Raw genomic sequence first — 21,269 nt, forward strand, 5'->3', positions numbered from 1 at the left:
CTTCTAAAGTTTGTGATCTTTCATTTGCTTATTATTATTGCTCAGTAGTTTGCTGCTAGCTCATCTGCCTGCAAAGCCATGCTCTAGACAAAGCTGAGATCTGGGAAGATCCACTGCATGTACATCCAAACGCATCCCTGATGTTAATTTGCAAAGCAGCCCCTGGTACAGTGATGTGAGCATTACCACAGAGCTGAACTGAGTGGAAAGCAAGAGGTTTTCAGAACTACTCTGCAACTTAGGAAAGCATGACAGACTCTAAATGAGGGCTGCTTTGAAAGCAATGCCTCCTATTTCATTATGCTGCCCACAGTGTCAAAGGTAGATGGTGGTATGGCAGTAGAGGATGAACCTTCCCACCAATATTCCATTACGTTTTGTTGCTGTGCAACAGATGGCAGCAGAGGGGCAGTCTGACAGAACATCATCTGACATAGAAGCATATATGGAACACAGGAGTGGATTTGAATTCCTCCATGCAAAAAAAATGGCACCCACTGACATTCATCAATGCCTGCTGAATGTCTGTGGAAAGCAAACAGTGGATAGGAGCACAGTGAGGTGGTGAGTGGCGCGTTTCAGCAGTGGCAATAGCAATGTGAAAGACAAGCCACGGGCCAGATGGCCACACACAGCTGTCATGCCATGGAATGAAGAGCATCTTGACCAGCTCACCAGACCAGGGAATTGTGTACAGAGCTGAATATTGGCTTCAAAGCATGCAATGGCAGCAATCTTGAAATATCCAGAAGTTCGCTCCAGGTGAGTCCCAAGAATACTCATAGAAGAACAGAAAGAATACTGCATGCAAGTTTATCAAGACCTACTGAACCAACACAAAGCAGAAGGTGATAGTTTCCTGGATCACATCATTACTGGTGACAAGATATGGTAACATCCCTATGAGCCAGAGTCAAAGCAGCAGTCCATGGAGTGGCAACATGTCAATTCCCCATTGAAGAAAAAGTTCAAGATACAACCTTCCAGAGTAATGTGTACTATCTTTTGGGCTAGGAAAGGGGTGATCCTTCTGGGTTTCCTTGAACCCAGAGAAACGATCAACTCTGAGTGCTACATCGTGACACTAAGCTGAGGGCTCAAACTTCCGGAGTCAGGCCAGAGAAGGAGATGACCTTTCTCTTGCAACATGGTAATGCCAGGCTCCATACCAGTCTGAAGGCCATGGAGAACGCTGCCAATCTTGGCTGGATTGTCCTACCGCACCCACTGGATTTGGTGCCTTCTGGCTTCCATCTGGTTGGGCTGATGAAAGATGGACTGTGTGAGCAACATTTCTCAGCAACAATGCCATCACAGCAGCTGTGAAACAGTGGGTCACCTCTGCTGGTATAGATTTATTTTGTTCATCACTGGCACAAACGCACAGCTAATGGTGGTGACTACGTTGAAAAATACTACTCTGTAGCTGAGAATTTGCTCTCAGTTACTGAGCCCTTTAAGGGATAAACAAGGATATTTCACCCTCCCTATTTAAAGCGTTGCTGAAGACACTGTGGCCAGAGAGAACACTTCCTGGAATGAACTTTGTGCCAAACGCACACTCTCTGAGCAGCACAAGTATTTTGTTCCAAAGCTGGGGGGATATCTTATTAATTTTTTTGCAGTACTTGCCCTTAAATTTGCTTACCAGTGAGTCAGAGGCCTGCAGTTTGTATTCAAGAGTTTCCAGGGGTTGGTAAGGGATGTGGGTAGAAAAACCATCATCCTGGCTAGCACTCTGTGAAGTACTCTTTATACTCTTGATCAACAGACAGCACAATGCTTAGTGATAAAAGCAGGCCAAGAAAACCGCATACGCATTAGTATAACCACCCATTTCCTGAAACCCCAGAACTTTATTTTATAAAAGAGCTGGACTCTGAAAACACTTTAGCTTTTTCTTGACTACAATTCTTCTTCCCTCCTCCCCCTAACAGCTGTTTCACCACAAAGGTACCAAGCTTTCTGAAGGCCAGATGTGTTTTTTAAGGGTCAGAATCAGGCTTTACTCAACCTAGCAGAAACGCAGGCGTATGTTGAGAGAGGTGGTTCCTGTTGCACAAAAAAGTGTTGCAAAATTGTCAGAACGAAGAGTTGCACAAATCAAGCAGTTATCAGGTCATTATCTCTGGACACCTCTTATGAAGAAAAAGGTATGCATTCTCTATAAATTAAGACAGTTGGAAAGCTTACAGAAGTTACGACCCTGCAGCTTCTTCCCAAAACCTAAAGGCAAGGAAGGGAAAAATATTAAGCTAAGCTTCAGAATTTGGGGTAACAAGAACAAAGACAAGAATCTTTTAGTCTGTATTCCAAGAAACAGCTTTGTAAACTTCCTCCACAGCAAAACAAGAAAAAAAAAAAAGAACCAAAATATTTCTTATATCCAAGATAATGGGGCTGAGGGAATGCATAAAAATGCACAAAGCAGAAAATCTTAAGCCTGTCTATCCTGCCAAAATGGATAAAGAATCCCTCAAAACCAGGACTGAAGTGTAAGGCATATTCATTCAACAGAGCTAGGCAAGTTCACATTTGTTCAATGAAGTCTTTCAATTCTTCAGTCTTCTGATGCTCTCCTGGTCGGATGATCTGCTCAAAAGGAATACTGCAGTTGCTTTAAGAAACTCTATTAGCTGATGGGTCCCAGGACACTGCATACTTGTGCTTGGCCCTGTAAGGCACCGGCTCCACCAGTTCCCGCTCAGAAATTGCCAGTGGCATTCTCCTCCATGGGCATTTATTTCTCTTGTTAGTAGAAAGGCACAGGACAGCCTGGACCACCCAAGGAGATGTCATCGAGCCAGCTTCAGAGACCACTACCTGGGTTCTCAGAACAGGTCAGATACAGGCGTAGCTTGAGTGGAGCAGTACTCAATATTCAGTGGTTTAATTATTTTCCCCTTCTTTTATAAGGGAGTTTTGACTCTTATACATCATACATTTGAGGTAGAAAAGTCAATAAAGCACAAGGGCAGTGCCTGAGTAACTTTCCTAGCTGATAGCCAGACCAAGAAATCATGCTGTGGTTTTTAAAAATAGCTTGCTTCTTCAGCAGTCTTCTCTTCCCACAGTGGTTTTGCAGCTCAAGTTGGGCCACTCCCCATTCCTGTGTAAACCTGTTGCCTCCATAGGCTTTATCTGAGTGCAAACTCCATCCAAGATAAGGGGCAAGTAAAGAGAAAGAAGGGCTGTGAGAAAAGTTGAAGTGAAATACAGTCTTAATCTGCCCAAGTTTGCACTGCATTTCTACCAAAGTTCCCTCCTGATGCGTAGAAGCACACCCCAACAAGATATAAGCTACTAATAACTTTCCAATCATAGGTTTTAAACCCAAGGTCTAGGACGTAAGGGCCAAATCTTCAGGAGGTGATTTTCCATCCCTACAGCACATCAAGTGCTCCAACAAGAGCAATCTTCAGAGGTTCAGAACAACTTAGCAGACAAGAGGTATCTTGGATCTTAAGTATCCTGCCTTCTCAGGAGTTCTTGCTTCTCAGTGAGAAGTCAAGAAAGTAGCTTCTCTTCTGCCAGAGATGACCCTGACTCTTAACAGATATAAAGAAATCACTGTCATCAGAAACACAGGGCATAGGTCTAAGCTGCTGCTTTTAAAAGCATAGCTTTTAGTCACTGCTGTTGTTGTGTCCTCAGAGATGAAACCTGAGTTTTCTGTTTTGGTTTAACATGCAAGGGAGGGGGGTTAGCACAAAGGTGATCTGCAGGGAATGGAAGGTCAAATACTACACGCTAGCTCCAAAAATATGCAGGTGTTTCAGTTGCATTTCACCAAGTTGCTGATTTAATACTTTAAATTTATCCTACAGTAGTGAAAATTAAAAGGAATAAACTTATAACTAGTGCTAAACACACAATTTGTAGTACTCTTGTGCACTGCAAAGTTCTTCAGTGATTATTATTTGGTTTCTTGGAGGAAACAAATTTCTGTTTCAAAGAATCATCATAGAATGGTTTGGGTTGGAAGGGTCCTTTAAGACCATCTAGTTCCGACCTCCCTGCTATAGGCAGGGACACCTCCCATTAGACCACGTTGCTCAAAGCCCTATCCAGTCTGGCCTTGAACGCCTCCAGGGAGGGGGCATCCAACACCTCTCTGGGCAACTTGCTGCAGTGTCTCACCATCCTCACAGTAAAGAATTTCTTCCTAATATCTAGTCTGAATCTACTCTCTTCCAGTTTAAATGCATTTCCCCTCATCTTGTCGGTACATACCCTTATAAAGTCTCTCTCCTGCATTCCTGTAGGCCCCCTTCAGGTACTGGAATGCTACTATAAGGTCCCCCCAGAACCTTCTCTTCTCCAGGCTGAAAAGCCTCAAATCTCTCAGCCTGTCCTCATAGGGGAGGGACTCCAGACTTCTCATTAACTTTATGGCCTCCCTCTGGACTCACTGCAACAGATCCGTGTCCTTCTTTGTTGGGGTCCCCAGAACTGGATGCATACTGCAGGTGGGGTCTCATGAGAGCAGAGTAGAGGGACAGAATCACCTCCCTTGACCTGCTGGTCATGCTTCTCTTGATGCAGCCCAGGATATGGTTGGCCCTCTGGGCTTCAAGCACACACTGCCAGCTCATGCTGAATCTTCCATCAACCGACACCACCATTCTCCACCCATGCCATATCTGTGCTTGGGATTACCCCTACCCAGGTACAAGACCTTGTACTTGGCCTTGCTGAACTTCATGAGGTTGGCATGGACCCACATCTCAAGCCTGCCCAAGACTCTCTGAATGGCATCCCTTCCCTCCAGCGTATCAACTGCTTGATGTCATCTGCAAACTTGCTGATGGTGCACTCAATCTCTGTCCATACTGTTAAATAACACTGATCAGTAAAGAATGCCACTTGTCACCAGCCTCCATTTGGACACTGAGCCACTGACCTTAACTCTGAGTGCAACCATCCAGCCAATTCTTTATCCAGTGAATGGTCCATCTACCAAATCCATTTTACTCCAGTTTGGTGACCATGATGTCACAAGGGACAGTGCCAAATGGCTTGCACAAGTTCATGTAGATGACATCAGCTGCTCTTCCTCTATCCACCGATGCTGTAACTCCATCATAAAAGGCCACCATGCCACAAGTCAGGCATGATTTGCCTTTGGTAAAGTCATTTTGGTTATCACCAATCATCTCATCTTTATTTTCCATGTGCCTTAATAGGGCCTTCAGGAGGACCTACTCCATGATCTCACCAGGCACAGAGGTTACGTTTCCCCTTTCCCAGTCAGTGGGAACTCCACCAAACTGCCATGATCTTTCAAATAGGATGGACAGCAGCTTGGCAACTTTATCCGCCAATTCACTCAGAACCTGTGGATGGATTTCATCAGGTCCCATTGAATTGTGCACCTTCAGGTTCTTTACATGGTTTTGAACCCGATCTTCACTTACAGCAGGTAAATCTTCCTTCTCCCAGTTCTTACCTTTGTTTTCTGCAACTGGGACTTGTTTGAAACTTGTTTGAAGAGTACTTCTCACTAAAATCTGCACCACTGCCATAAAGCCTAGCAAGTCCTAGTTAACTCACGGAAGTGAGAAACTGTACCAAGAGAAACTCAGAACAAACAAACATTGTTCAGCCAGTTTCACCTACTGGAGTTAAAGCTCAACCACCCTTTGCTATCAAGACTAGCTGGGGACAAGGGGAAGTGCAAAAGAATTGCTGCAACACTTCCTAAATACATGGAACTGAAGTCTACACAGATCAATTCTTAGTTTTCAGAGTTTCAGCAGAAATATCTAGATGCAAGCTCTTTTAACTATTTTTTTCTATTTTAAATTTCAGAAGTTGCTTTTTCTGATGAAACCAAGGTCTTAAATCAGTTTTATAAGGACAAGCTACTTAAGACTAATAAAGTTCCACAAGGTGCTCTGTGTTTAGTTGTCATTACCCAACCTTTGTAGGTCCATCACCAAACAGACCTGTATACTGTTAATGCAGTTGCAGGAAGAGCAACAGTAAGAGAAGGGAAGTCCCCTACTCATGTTCTCCACTTCTTTATGAATCTCTGGAGGCAGGCAAGGCAGGTCTCTACTCCGTCCTGTTGCACATGGGCTTCATACATGGCATGACATGTTGTAGCTCTTGCATGGCAAACAAGCCCTTCTGGTTTTCTAGTAGTTTGGAAAACTCAAACACCTGTGGTAAGTTGTAATCTCCAACTCAGCCTCTGGATGCATGCATCTACACCTACATTCATTAACCATCTGAAGACCTCATTCTTAAAGGTTTTATGCACAGGGGGCAACATTTCAATTTTAGAATTTAAGAAATGAACAGAAGTTAAGCTGCATTTCAAAGCATAAGTGTATTTTTACACACTAGCTATGTTGCCTAGACATTCTAGATTCCTTGTAATACATCATCATTCAACACCACTAGGAAGTCAGGTTTCACTAGAATGTAAGATACCTGCAGGGATTTTTGCTTATTTCTTTCACTGTGATGGAATTTAGAGAACTTAGGACCAGGGCCCTTTTATTAAGAGGCAGAGAAAAGAAAGGTAGGAAGGTTTGGAATTCAAACTTAAGAAATCAGTAGTCTTAAACACACTCTGAGCTTAAGCAATAAGAGCCCGTACCAACCCCACACTGACCTGATCAAATAGCTGTTTGCCTGTAGTGTTTGGCTGGATGGCAAACTCCAGCTCTGCATCCACAGTAACAACCCGAACGTTGATCTATGGAGAAAAACAAAAAGCATTGTTTAAGGTACATTGAGAACTATTTCGCCATGTGACTACAATACTTTCTACACAATATGGTCTCCACTTTTTGATACACTAACATAACCCTTATATTCTACACATTTAAGCCCCAGTTATATTTTTGTTATCACGCCAAACTTAACTGGAGCACTGACTTTGCTGTCTTATCTGGATTGTTCTGCAGGTTTTCCTTTCCAACACAGAATTGGCTACTGATTGAATGAGGGGGCATTTTAGAGTTGCCCATCTCCAGGCTTAAAACCCCTTAGAATAAGGGTTTCTGCACAGCATGCAAAATAGCTGCCTACAGGTCATCTCGTTGATTACAAAAGGCCCTAATGACTAAATTGAATTTAAGACTTGTAATTTAACTTCCATTTATATTAGAGCTAGAATTCATCTGAGATTTTAAAGGCAAAAGGCTTCAGATTATTCTTACAAAGCAAAAAAGCAATAACCTGATAAACATTCATTCTTCATCTCAAAAATCTACTCAGCACAATAACAGCAGATACTGACTGATATTATAGAGCAAGAGTTCATTAACAGCTAACGTTAGTGAAGAAACACTTTAACCAGATTTGTTCCAATGACAGGAGTGCAAGACAGGGGTTGGCATTGTATGCAGAAGGCAAGTGTTTAGCTAATGACTAGAAAAAGTCCATTAGCATTTAATCAGGATACAAAGCAACAACCAAGCTTGCAGGGAACAGCATAAGGAGCAGCAAGATAATGGCAAATCAAGAAAGGATTATCTCCAACTCTTCCACTACAGGACACTATGCCACTTGCAATATTATACCACATTTCAGAAAGAAGGAAGCAAAAACAATCCCCAACAAAACAAATTGATAAAAACCCAAACTCAGACAATCAAGTAAGATTTGTAGCTTGGATTTTAAAAAGAGAATTTTAGAATGGTTTGGGTTGGAAGGGTCCTTTAAGATCATCTAGTTCCAACCCCCCTGCTATAGGCAGCGACAACTCCCATTAGATCAGCTTGCTCAAAGCCCCATCCAGCCTGGCCTTGAATGCTACCAGGGAGGGGTAGCACCTCACTGGGCAACCTGTTCCAGTGTCTCACCACCCTCACAGTAAAGAATTTCTTCATAATATCTAGTCTAAATCTGCCTCCTTCCAGTTGAAAGCCATTTCCCCTTACCCTATTGCTACTTGCCCTTCTAAACAGTTTCTCCCCAGCTTTCCTGTAGGCTCCAGACAAAACGCAAATTACACAGAGCATTTTATAAACATTATGTTACAGGCAGCGAGAGCTAACAGACCCCGAGAGCCTGCTACAGCTGCAGCACTGGCACCTAGTGCAGAGGCACGTGTGTGAAGGAACCACAGGACACAGTGCAATAGGAATCAAATCACTCACTACAAAACCCAGACACTGGGTTTCTAGCTATTTAATTTTGTACATTTAAACTCTACAGTAAATGGCAAGTAAAAGAATGCGTTACAATTAACTGTAGCACTTGGGATCTCAGGACTATGTTTAAGGCTTCCTTCCTAAAGCCTAAGACCCAAGTTTCTCAAACAGCATAACAAGGTGAGATAGCAAATTCTGGAGAACAGCAAGACTGCAATTTGAAGCCGCGACCTTAAAAAGCTCCTGCTGCTTAATCCCTCTGAGCAATAAATCCCTAATCATAATCTAATCCCTTTTTACCCCCCCCCCCTCAAGAAAACATATGCTGATAATCTGCTGTTTTGCACTGTGCAAGTTCTTTGCACTTCTGGCTGAAACACCACAGTGGGTGTAAAACAAGTATCACTTTACAAGTTAAATAAATTTAAAGGATGTGCTTCTCAATCCAAGAAAACTGCAGGATGTTGGTCAAGCACTGAATTCCCGTCAGTATCAGGATACCCATCTTTATCTCCTTAGTGGTTATCTGCTAATTAAAAACAAGCAACACCCATGAAACTTAATGCTTTAGCACTAAGACTAAAAACTGAAGTCCCCTGCTTCCCACTTCAACTGTTGGCCACAAACACAGAGGAACCTGACTGCTTGCTTATCTGAGAGCTCCCAAAGACATCTGGGGTGGTGGTAAAGGTTAATTTCTGTGTCTCAGAAGGTCTCAATGACCAGCAGGATAGAGAGGAATTCCCTAGTGTGTTATGTGACAGCCCCACACCACACGACAGGCAGACTAAGGAGAGGACTGCTAGCAGCTGTCATTTCCCTGAACAGATGACTGCCTTGCAAAGACCTTTGAGTGTCCTTTCTGCCATATTACATTCTCCTGCTTCTCACCTCTGAACCTCGATTTCAAGAATATAAAGGTTTTAGATGTATTTTTAATTGCGTGCACTACAACCACTCCACACAAGCTTTTAGCCACAGAGAAGCAGGTAACAAAGCAGACGGTCAGAGCTTAATCCACCTGAAACCCTGGTTTAGGCAGTCTGGAAAAACTTCATTGTCTGCCAGGCTGGGAAGGCATACATGTGACATACAGTTCAGATCATAAGAAACTCCCTGTGGCATCAAGATGACTAAATCAAAGCCCAAGATGAAAAACAATGAAACAATTCAAGATACTGTTGCAGAGGGAAATAGGGAACACCTCTAATTCCTATGAGCAACAAAGAGAGCAAGATAGAAGTTAACAAAAGTTAACAAGTTAAGGAAACCTTCACACACAAAATCCTGCTTATCCCACACAGTGTCTGAACAGGTCATTTGTGAGATCCCTACCAAATCCTGGCAGTATTCCAGGTCTAAAACTGAAGCCATAAGCAAATAGTTTAATTGTTTCACCACAGTGGGAGAGGGGCAGCAAAAAAAAAAAAGTCCATAACTTACACATAAAATAAGTTTTTAAATGCACAGAATGTGCTTAAAATCCCAGACAGAAAGATTCAGCTTCCTAATCCGTGGGCTCATGCTGTAAAAATGTGATTATACTTTTCCACCCAAGGCTAACATGCTTAAAATGAAAGAAAACTAGGGCCTTAGAAACCTTTCTGGTGTGTACTGAAGCACTTCAGAACACAAGGCTTTCACCTTTCTCTGTCTTAGGATGCACAAGATTGCTAACAAATTAGATCCACAGAGGAAAAAATACGCGGTTGCCAACACAATGCCATTTGCACTGGAAGGAAAAAAAGCTCCGTGAATCATAAAGACAACAGAAACTGAAGAACTCATTCTACTGAACACTAATTCCACGAATTCAGATTGTTCAGGGTAGAACAATAACATTATCTACATTTCCAACAGAGACAGGAAAGTAGAAATAAAATAAAAGACTGAACTGGAGAGAACCTCAGTGCAGACTTTAAATAATCTTAACTCCATGGAAAGTTCCTACACTAGAAGTTACACCAGCTAGGATGGGTTCTTTCTTCTATCAGCAGTGCCTTCAGGTTTTGCACTTGTTCTTTATTTTCCTCAAGACAGTAACTCTTCTAATGCTAACTCAGGAAATCAGTCCATGGCAGACTGCAGCCCTTCAGAGACTGTGCATCTAAAAAACAGATTCAGAAAATGCTGTCTCTTAAGGAGGCAACATGGTGCCAACCACGTAGTCAGAGGCAGCACCCTCCCTGTGTAATGACCTAGATAAAAACCAAAGGTGACACTGCCTCCTCAAACCTCTCTCTTAGATGAACAGTTCCCAAGTGTGTTGGGCACTGTATGCGCAGGCACCTTTCTGTCTGACTCATGGGCTTGTTGGTCCAGAATCTGTCTGTGGTTGCAGCCAACATGCTGTCTTTGGAGTCGACCATCCATCTCCTGATAGATAACTGCTCTACTGTAAAAAATCCTACATTGAAGGTGAAAAGAGGCGGAATGAGGAAGAAGAAAACAACCACCACCACCACGTACCCCATACACAGCAAGCTGTGTGGATATCTCACATACCTATGCATGAGGGAAACCTAATTGCCCTTCCATTCAGTTGAACAATTTTATTACACAACCAACCATGAAGTTCTGCAAGTCATTTAAAATGCCATACAACTTATTTCCATAAGATAAAGGGCAGTAAATACCAACCTTTACACACATACATAAGAGGAACCAGCACTTTACGTGGTACATATTATCATTATGCAGCTCTAAATGCCTCTGATAATGGCCAGGAATGTTTTCTTCCTCTTTTCAAAGAGGGATAAAGACAAGAGTCTCCTAAATAGCAGGTTTGCAGGTGCAAATGCTAGTGAAGCATCTTTCCAAGTGGCGGCAATGAGCACTATCATAATGGAAAGACATAAACAGAAATGCCTTCTTTCTTCAGGCACAAAGTCTGGAAATCCCAAGTAAGTAGCTGGTACACGTAAGCAGATCAACCACGCACCAGAGGGGACAATGGTTTGTTGGAAGTGCTGCAACCACACAGCACTTACTGTGAAAAATGCATATACAGCCCTATAAAAGTTTCCTGTACATACTCAAGCTGTCTGTATAGCACACAAATGTGCCTGCGCTGAAGGAATACAGCATTCTCAGCAAAGGACTGAAAGAAACAGTATTAAGAATCACAAGTCAGCCCGGCTCGCATTCTTGCTTCTGCAGGTCTGTATGCTATATCTGCTCCTCCACCACACAAACAGCTACTACTGTATTTGCAATAAATGACAAGCTTTTTCCCCTGAGTTGCAATGCGCCTGCATGGATGAAATAATTACATTTCAGTCTTAGCAACCAGACCTGTTTATAGATGTGTACAGTGATTGGGCAGCCGATAATAGAAAAAGCGATTTCACACAGCAGCTTTAGGAAGGGCACTGAAACTGTGCTCTATTCCTCTGCCTTCAATGTATTAGTGTTCATTGGGAAAAGGTTCAAGAACAAAGAGAGAACACTGTCAGCTCTGTTTGATGACAGCTTTTGTGCTGCTAACTGATGGCGTAACTGCAGGCCCTGATGTTGGAAACTATTTGGGGAAAAAAATATTCAGTGTTGTTCAGGGAAGAAACCCTTGAGGCTCCAAGCTCAGCTGTGCCCAAGACCTTCCTCCTGTTGCATCTACGTTAGGGACGTGCATTCTGATCCTTTCAAGGTTGGCCAAGGAGCTGAAAGGGGGATGTATGTGGTAGAGTGCAGGAGTAACAAAATGTAGTGAAGTATTCTTACAGTTTCTGGAAGATGGAGCACACAGATCCACAAACAACATCCAGTGGAAAACTGAAACTGTTAAGGAGGACAGGGCTGAAATTCATAGATCTTGCTAAGTCTGAGACATGGTTACATGTGTTACACGTGGAAAAGTGAGGACAGAAAAGAGAGACGAGGGTGATGAACAAATTACAGGTTTGCAAACAATGGGCTGTTTGCCCCAGGCCAGCAGGACTGGAGACAAGGATATGGTCTGTTATAATCCCCAGAAAAAAGATCATCACATTTCCTGGTGTGATGCTATTACATAGTAGGAAAAAACTGCATTCTTGAGTGTACTGGTCACTGGAAGCATTACAGGAGGTGACTACTCTTTTCTGCTTGGATGATGACTTGCCAGCTGGAATTCTGTCATGAAATTTGAATGCTTCTTTTGAAAGGGAACAAGTTAGTCAAGGAAAGTCAGCATTAAACTGCAGATCAGTTTTTCTCCTGAATTACGTAAAACTGGATTTGATTTGCTAGCACATCACTGATCTTTTCAAATTTGAACTTTGTTTTTTTCCCTCATCTGAGGCATTTAGCGTTGGTAAGGAGGACAGCAACTTTTTAAACCCAGAAGAAGGTGAACACACACACACAGAAAGCCCACAACTAGGAAAAAAAACCCAAAAACAAACATCCAATCCTCTTATTTTGCAGATAGGGTAATAGCAAAATAGTGAGTGGTAAGATACTGGGACACTATACATCTACTTCCACGCAGCCTTCAGGCAACATAGATTGAATACACCCCCCAATTACAGATTTTTATGATTTGAAGGATCTCCAGAGCAGGATGTTCAGAAAGTTGAAATGAGAAGGCAAGCTACAAACCTGCAATTTCTCTTCTGGGGGAAGGAGAGAGAACCTGATTCCTATGAGAGCAGAGAAGAACCATACAGCACAACACAAAACTAGGCCTTCAGTATAACCCACATGCTCATCCCCTCCTTTTGTGCCGGAATCCTTTCTATGCTACGTGCCCAACACCCAGTATTTCAGAGAGGACAGCAGAAGCACAGCAAAATAGTCCTGAGCATTTTTTTCCACACTGCTGAGCACAGTTTGCTAACAAGAGAGAAAACAGCCTCATCAGCTCACAGAACGTGAACAGCACACTGGTCCATTGGCATCCACCTGACCAACACGGCGAGCTCATTGCACTGATTTAGCAGACCAGTTTCTCGGCATACCATGTTAAATTGAGAAGACCTGACTGCAAACAAAAGGACGTGTTCCCTTCAGGTCTCGTTGTGTTAAACATTGCTTCCTCATGGCAAATAAATAGGAACGTTAAGTCACGTTCCACAGGAATTCCTCCGAGTTTATGAAGCAGAGTTAGATACCACTGCACTTGCAAGAGGTAAGATTAGAGTTGAATAGGCTGCTCTTTGTTCCTTAAAAACTTGTTCACCTTCCCATGACGGGAGGAAATACCACAGAAAGTAAACAGACTGGTCTAGAATAGCCTAAAAAGCCAGCAGTTAGTTTCATATTGTCCAGCATGGTTGTCAGCCTTATCTATTAGTCAACTTCAGTGCTTGTACAACCATAGTTTTTTTTTTTTTTTTTTTTTGTAGTAATCTTCAGTGTTTATGGACCAATAACTATGCCATCTACAATTAAACAAAGTTTCTTACTTCTATTCAAGGCAATGGGAGTCCAGGTACTTGCAGCTTTCATTTAAGGTGAAAAACAAACAAACAAAAACCCCCAAACCACAAACTTATAACAACCCATGTGGCAGATTTTCCTTAAGAGACGAAGTAGTTTGAAGGGAAGCCAAGAATAATGTTGACATGAAATCTCAAAGCCAAGGATTCTTCTGGATCTCCTGCATGAGGAAAGGCTGGGAGATCTCCCTGTCTGGAGAAGGCTGAGAGTAAATCTCATGACTGTTTATAAATATCTAAAGTGCAGGAGTCAAGTTGATGGCGACAGACTCTTCATTGGCAAGCAACAATACAACCAGGAGCAACAGGCACAAACTGGAACAAAGGATCCATGCTAACACACGGAATAACTTCTTTACTGTCAGAGTGATGGAGCTCCAGAGCAAGCTGCTGAGAGAGGTTGTGAAGTCTCCTTCTGAGGATATATTCAAGACCCACCTAGACACCTACTCATGCGACCTATTGTAGGGTCTCTGCTTTAGCAGCAGAGCTGGACCCCTAAATGTCTGTGATTCCATGATGAAGGTTGAGGATTGTGCATGTGGGTAGGAAAACCTACTCAGATCTGGGGAGTCATCCAGAAATTCCAGTTTTAACAAAGCAGGCTGAAATTTCAGAACAAACTCCGTCTTCCCCCTAAGCGTACACAAAGAGATCAGAAGAAAGCCAATCTATTAAGTCTGGTTTTGCACTACAGCTCTTCTTTGTGAGACAGCATGAAACCTTACATACAATTAAGCATGAAGGTAATTCCAGAATGCAAATTCAAAGTTATTTAGCCTAGATATGCAGAAGATGTATACTAAATTATATGACTATTTCAGTTTCTTTAACCAGAGTCTAATATCTTCTATCAGTATATAATAAAACTGCATAGCAGGCATTTGTGTGTAAAGCTGAGCAGCAGACGTTGCTGCATTTCACTTCTTTATCTAAGGTCAAGCAGTAACACCCTGCATGCCAGAAGATCATGAGCACTTCACACAGGCGTGGGAAACGTGCATAACCCTGTATCTCTAACTGTCCTTGCTCCCAAGTGAGATCTCAGCTGCAGACATCCAGCAGTCTCCTCTGACCTTTGGTCAGCTCTGTTCAGGTAATATAAGCTCCTCAGTGAAAGAGAAAAGCCAAGAGAGGAATAAAAATAAAATAATAATAATTAGAAAAATAAAAGCAAAAAACCCCAAAACTTTCTCCACCAGCCTAAAGGTTTCCTTCAACTCTTCCCTAACCAACAAGCTTCATCACTGTCTCCAGTTAGGAAGAAATTTAAAAACTGATACAAAGTAGCTTTTTAAGCATTAAAATTCTTCGTTTTTTACAAATCTAGAATCACCTAGGGGGCAACCCTAGGTTCTAAGAAAACATAAAGCAATGTAGTTTAAGTTTGACCCCTTACGTCATCTTTCTGCTACAGAGCTCAGAGGTTTTTCACGTAAAACACTTGATCTTACTCTCTCTGCTGGCTCCAGATGGTTTACTTTCAACACAGACCAAGTTAGGAAGTAATAGAAGGGTTTAAGCTGCTCTTTTGGAAAGGAAAAATAACCTTTAGAGACTCTCTGATGCTGTACAATGGGAATATCTGTGTACAAGCACAAAACACACAACCAGCGACAGTAGACTGGGGACTGCTGCTTGGATGAGCCAGCTGCCCTCATTGAACGTTAGGACAGATTTAAGAACACAGACTGCAGCAACAATTGGTCCTTTGTTCCTGAAGGATAAACACAGAGGGAAGCTGGAGGCCACTGGATCCAACTCCTTCATACATAGTCTGTTTTGTCATTACAACCATTGCATCCAATTAAACATAATGAAGGTGCAAGATTAAGGCCTTACACACCAAGTTAATAGAAGACCTCGCAACCAATCCTCAAATAAGCTTCATCTCACAAAGTCAGAGAGTTCAGAATGAACCAGATCATTCAGCTGGTCTTCCATCACAAATATCAACGTTGGGCCAAATGCAGATAATATCAAGGTTGAAGCTTTCAAGCTTTATTCTAGTTTTATAGTCTTTAAAAGTAACTTAATCTCTCTAATACTCATGTCAGTCAACTACATAATGTAATATGATCCCCCTGCAATCCACACCGAATACCGGAGCATCTCACAGTGTGGATCCAAAACACAAACACCATTACCTACGTTTGACAATTCATTTGGAAACAACAGGAAGGAAACAACTTACATGGCGGCTGAGCTTCACAGCACAAACTCAGAAAGAGAAGCAGGGTCTGAAGGCACAAATCATCTAACAAAAAGCTGCACTAGCCTCAAAGCCTTCCATTAATATAGGCACCAATACTGGTGCCTTTTACCCCAGTGCTTATGCAAAGACATAGGTTCTAGGAAATAGTTTGCACACATACACAAAACAGAATTCCAAAGAGTCAAAAATTTGATGCTCATCTGGAGACTACACAACACCACAACCTGTCAGCTCAGCAATCTTTCAACAGACCCAGTATGAGCAGTATTAGCACAAGATACAATGATTGTACTTCTGAAGTGGAAGAAGGGCATATCATATCGGGGCAGAATGGGCTATGTGAACACGAGGAGAGGCTGTGACTTACTCTTGGGATTATGCTGAGAGTTTGCAATCAAGAACCAATGGTTGAAGAAACATTTTCAGCAACTGTACTCTACCCACATATAGATGTCGCAGGAGACAAAGCACTATTTTGCATCAGACATGAACTAGATGAAGTTTGCATGGAAATTATTCCATGCAAGGATGAACCAAACTGGTAAGGATTTTAGTTTGGAAGAAAGTTAACCAAGGTTAGGACATAGGAGCATATAAAGTCATGGGTGATATGAACAGAACAGACAAAGACCAAGCGTTCACTGCCTCTATCAACAGAATAAATGGAACATCAAAACCGTCAGTTCTAAGCAAGAGAAAGTAGTTCTTCAAACAGTGCTGTAGCAAGGAGTTCTGTAGATAACTTTTCAAATACTGTGAAGGTTATCTAGGACAGCCATGATGGCATACTCTGGATGCAGGAGTTCACATGTTTTTCAAGGAGAGGCTGGACAAGTTCACAGAAATCCACTTAGTAACTCATTATATAGGAACTTCCAGCCTCCAATATCTCAGCAGTTCATAGGAAAACAATGGTGCATATCTTTCAAATGCTCTTCCTTAGGCATCAGCTTTCGGCCAACAGCAGAAGCATAGTGTTTGGCTAGAGGGCCTTTCTCCTTGACCTGGCAAGGCCAGTCACATTCTTGAAGAGATCAAGGTGCAGGAAAAACATAAACTGCATTTACTTAAGGAGAAGTAGCAGTGTAACATGTCACACGAGTCTAGGTAATGATGTATGTTCATTCTGCATTCCAGTTATGAATCCATTTGTCAAAGAGGGACTTATTGATTTGATGCCCCACCCTTTTGTTTTACCTGTTCTGTAATCAGGTCCTTTAATTTTATCTCATGGACTTCGATGGAACACATCACGTGGCATTTGCAAAATTTATGAATGGGTTATATGAGGTGATCACCTGTGATAGCTTCACAGCCTGATCTACGTCCATACACTGCAGTGCTTACACTTCCCAACAAAGTACTTCAAACAGTATGCAACAGGTACTATTTGCTCCCAGATAAAGGTAGGTCATTGCAAGTCCTGGAATGTCAGCTAATCACAGACAGATTGCTCTTGTGACATTATGGATAGGATAGGAAAAATTAGTGGAAAGATTGGCAAATTATTCCTTTCTGAGCACTAAAACAGCCTGAGGACTTCTGAAATGAAACTACACAGGTTCTTCACTACTGAAGTAACAAGTGCAGCAACTCATAAAGGGGGCAAAAAACATAACCCTGGGAACTTTGCCTGCAAGGCTGCATCAGTTTTTAAGAGGGGAAGCTGTTTTCTCCCATTCTGAGTTCACTATCCACCAGTTATGGAATCTACCTGCCAATTTGCAAGTTTCAATCATCAGGAACACTGTATAATCACCTATTTCTACAAAGATAAAAGTTAAGCCAGCTAAGCTTTCACAATTAAACTGTATTCTGGGTATGTTAAAGAATAGCTTTAGCTCTGACAAAGAACTTGAAACCAAGATCCTACAACAAAGTCTCTGAAGTTCTCTACTGGGCTAGTCAGGCAGAACTGAGGCACTCTAGCACAAGCATGAGATGCTTCAGATCCCATGTCCTTACTTTAGTAGACAGCCTGTAGATCTGCTCCGTGCACCTGCAGAATGCTGGTCTCTTGGCCGAACTGAGAAGCACTGTTCAGCTCAAGATTAATCTGCTGGATGTGCACACACTCACATCCCACGAGAAGCCTCTCACACACATCCCACGTCAAGGCTGAACTGCAACAATGAATCTTGACATCTCCATGCAGAAAAATCAAGAGAGAGATGGTGGTAGTGATGTCTCTCAGCTTCACACAACAGCTAGAGCGCTTGCTCATGGAAGTTGAAGGGAGAAACAATTGCCACATAAGACAATGCTCTCACGTGGCAATTCCACACTCAAATCTCAAAACTAGCAAAGGTTACAGAAGCTGTACAAGTAGTCCCAGAATCTCTTCCATGGAACCAACACAACAGATAGCCAAACACAACAGCCACTGCTAGTAAGAAACAGTTTCCATTCCTTACTCAGAAGTTCAGAATCCTGGATTTTAATTCTGACTTGGGATTTTTATTTTAATTGACAGCTGACAGTGTCAGGTGCTCATCAGCCCCAGCTGAGCACACACTACCCATGCCCTCTCAAAGTTGAAGGTAGGTAACTCATCAAGACTCTATGAAGCAGGGGCTAGAAACAAAACCTGGATCTGAACGAACATGCAGAGTGCAGGCAACGTACTCAGCTGTAACGCCAAGCTAAGCCTTCTTTATAGACTCACAAGGCAAGGACTGTTTCCTCTTCCTAGAAGGAAAAAATGCTGTGCAGTGCTCAGTAAGAGCCTGAAACTTCAGTTGCTTCCGTGGAGAAGCATTTCTCAGCTCAGAGACTAAGTATTACCTAATGCTGAAACCAGGTTTCAAAAACAACCACGCAGCACAGCCGAGACATTACTTAACAGTGTGCAGTGTGATTCAATGATCTTAGGCAGCACTGCCTCCCTTCAAGGTCAATTGAGTGATTATGGGATTTACAGTGCACATAAAGCCCTTTGGACACAGCGTGCCAGACGAGAACAACACTGAAGCAGGAACCTTCAGTGGCCATCAAGAAGAATTATTCTCAAAAAGTCCTGACATATTACTGACTTTTTATTTATTTATTTTTGTGAACAGAGGATGTTCACATGGGCGGAAGTACAACAGGAAGGCTTATCTCCACCCTCTGCCCTTTAAGAAGGCTAAGAAATTCTTTAAGTAGTGTCTAACATTAACTGTTAACACTTGATTTCTCTAAAGCAGCTAACAAGAACAGACTGACCTCGGGAATGCTTATTCAGCTCCTACAGTAACTTGGATTTTGGCACAATTGTGAGCTCATTCTCCTCTAAATTTAACCATTTGTGAACTAGTCCCTACATTTACTATTAATAGAATCCTTCAACTTCCTTTTGAAGCCTTGAGTGAGACTTGGCACACTTGGTTGATATTAGCTTTCTTCCATTTTGCACCAGATCATGCACCCTTGGTAGCAAGTGCACTAAATACTGTATCATCTGATGTATTGCAATTTGTGCTCACAAGAAAAAAACCTTATTACTGCATAAATCCATAGCTATCCATAAGCTAGGACTATGATAATTACTTATGATCAGTAAAGGTTCATTTTTCTTTTTTTAATTATTTTTTTATTATTTCAGTCCTGTTATAGAAATCTGCCGTGAAGAAATTGAAGACAAAACTATTACGTGCAGCTAGAAGACACAGTTAAGAAGAAATTGGGAAGATCGGGAAAATATCAACGATTATTAGCATTTAGAGTAAATCCCTGTTGCTACACTTCTAGCTCTTCTGGTTGGCTTATGACAAACACTGAATTGTAATGCCATTAGGTGTTCACAGACAGATAAAGGTTTGGCTTGAAGACTTGCATGCTGTCCTCATGTTCATTTTTAGAATGCATGTATATTCAATAGCAAACAGGTATGGAGGACTTGTCTAACCACTTGGTGCCAGGCACACACCAGCACATTCATAATAACACAGGACTGGGGAAAAGCCTTTTGAGTCATCGGTTCCAGCTGCACACTCCTACAGGCAGCAGCACTACACTGTGTCCTCGTCAGACTTTATCTTAAGGGCATTAGGTCTTAGAACACTCCAGGGGGAGGAGAAAGCAACCAGAAATCAAACTGCTCTGATATTTACAAGTCCCCTTAGCTACAGACCTTTTTTAAAGCAATTCTTCCCCTTCTTTGGCATTTAAATCCTTCATATTTTAAACTAAACTCCTCACAAAATGGGAGCCAGCTTTTCCTCCTACAATCAACCCCAAATCCTTCTCCATGTTCTGCTTAGGATTTGTGTTTTATGGACAAGGATAAGAACAACAACCTATCTTCAGGAAATTTTCTAACACCTTCTATTAATGCTTTCCATCATCAGGGAAACCCCACACATTGCAGATCAATGGGCAAGACAGTCTATCCTATCAACAACTAATTCATATCCTTCTATCCCATAGACTGAGGGACCTTTTTCCATCACTCCTCCAAGTTTAATGATTGAAGTGGGAGGGTTTTTGTTTTTGTTTTTTTAACCTCTATGCCTTTATATGATGGCTCTCTGTATCAAAAATGTCCCCCACTACCATTGGCAGGTATTGTTGGTATGCTCAGCTTTCTGAACATAGGCTATCAGTATACACATTAGAAAATGGTGCCTTGATATATTCCCCTGTATTCTCTTGTAGCACCAGAAGTTGATAGACTGTATTTATTGCTGACCTCTCTTTAAGAATGTTATAAAAACGTAGACAAGTATTAAAGGTTCTTATGTGACATTACATCAAATGCACTACTGAAAAAGCTGACATCATTTCTTGCGATGCTTTCTTTCCCCCCTTAAGATTTTCTAAGAGGAGAAAGAATAATCCACGTTCAAAAGAAGTACCACAGAATGCTGATAGGTCAGATCAAATTAACAGGTCTATAGAGCAGAGATCACATTTCCTTTTCCTTCTTTAAGTAACGCTCAGTAGTCCGCAGCCATGTGGATCTATTTGACTGGCTTGCTTTGCCAAAGGATATAATTCAGCTAGAACAGTGTCCATGCAATGAGTCAAAGAGAAATAAGCTAGCAACATATGGATCAAGGGAAAACACAGTGAGCACACAGACACTCCAGTAACAGAAAGATGCAAGGCTGACCAAGTCAGTTTATTGCGCACTTCGCTTGTTCTCAGGAAGCAAAGCAAGATTTGGACAAGATAACATCTCTTGTGTTTCTTTATGTAATAATTTACCATTCATGAAACCTTATGAACTATCGTACAGACTAGATGGAAGTTAAGCTTCTGAACTGTTGGTGAACTTCCACCCTTAAGAGCTGGGAACCAGAAGTTATATATTTACAGCTTACCCCAGACATCTTGTTACTCTATAACTGTTATACATGGCAGAAAGTCTGTGTTGAATTATAAATGAGAAATTAACACTCGCCTTGATTATCAAAGATGATTTCAGAATTATTTTCTGAAATGTTGCCAAGATTTATTTTGAGCACTCTGGACACGCATCTGATTCAACAAACAGCAATAAAGCACTGGTACAAACCCTGGCGTGCACTTGGCTTTTTAGTACTTCAC

General features: G+C 41.9%; 1 protein-coding gene across 2 annotated transcripts in view; it reads right to left on the reverse strand.

Annotated features, from left to right (window-relative positions):
• The window catches only part of EZR (ezrin), a 36,718-nt gene that overhangs the window by 13,246 nt on the left and 2,203 nt on the right, over positions 1–21,269 (reverse strand). The window contains exon 2 of one of the 2 annotated variants that reach the window (NM_204885.2): positions 6,623–6,706. In NM_204885.2, coding sequence (NP_990216.1) covers positions 6,623–6,706 — 84 coding nt within the window. Of the gene's footprint in view, positions 1–6,622; positions 6,707–21,269 lie in introns of those variants that run through there. The other variant, XM_015284013.4, reaches the window with a different exon arrangement.

Source organism: Gallus gallus, chromosome 3 (genome assembly GCF_016699485.2).
Source record: "Gallus gallus isolate bGalGal1 chromosome 3, bGalGal1.mat.broiler.GRCg7b, whole genome shotgun sequence".
In the NCBI taxonomy this organism is placed as follows: Eukaryota; Metazoa; Chordata; class Aves; order Galliformes; family Phasianidae; genus Gallus; species Gallus gallus.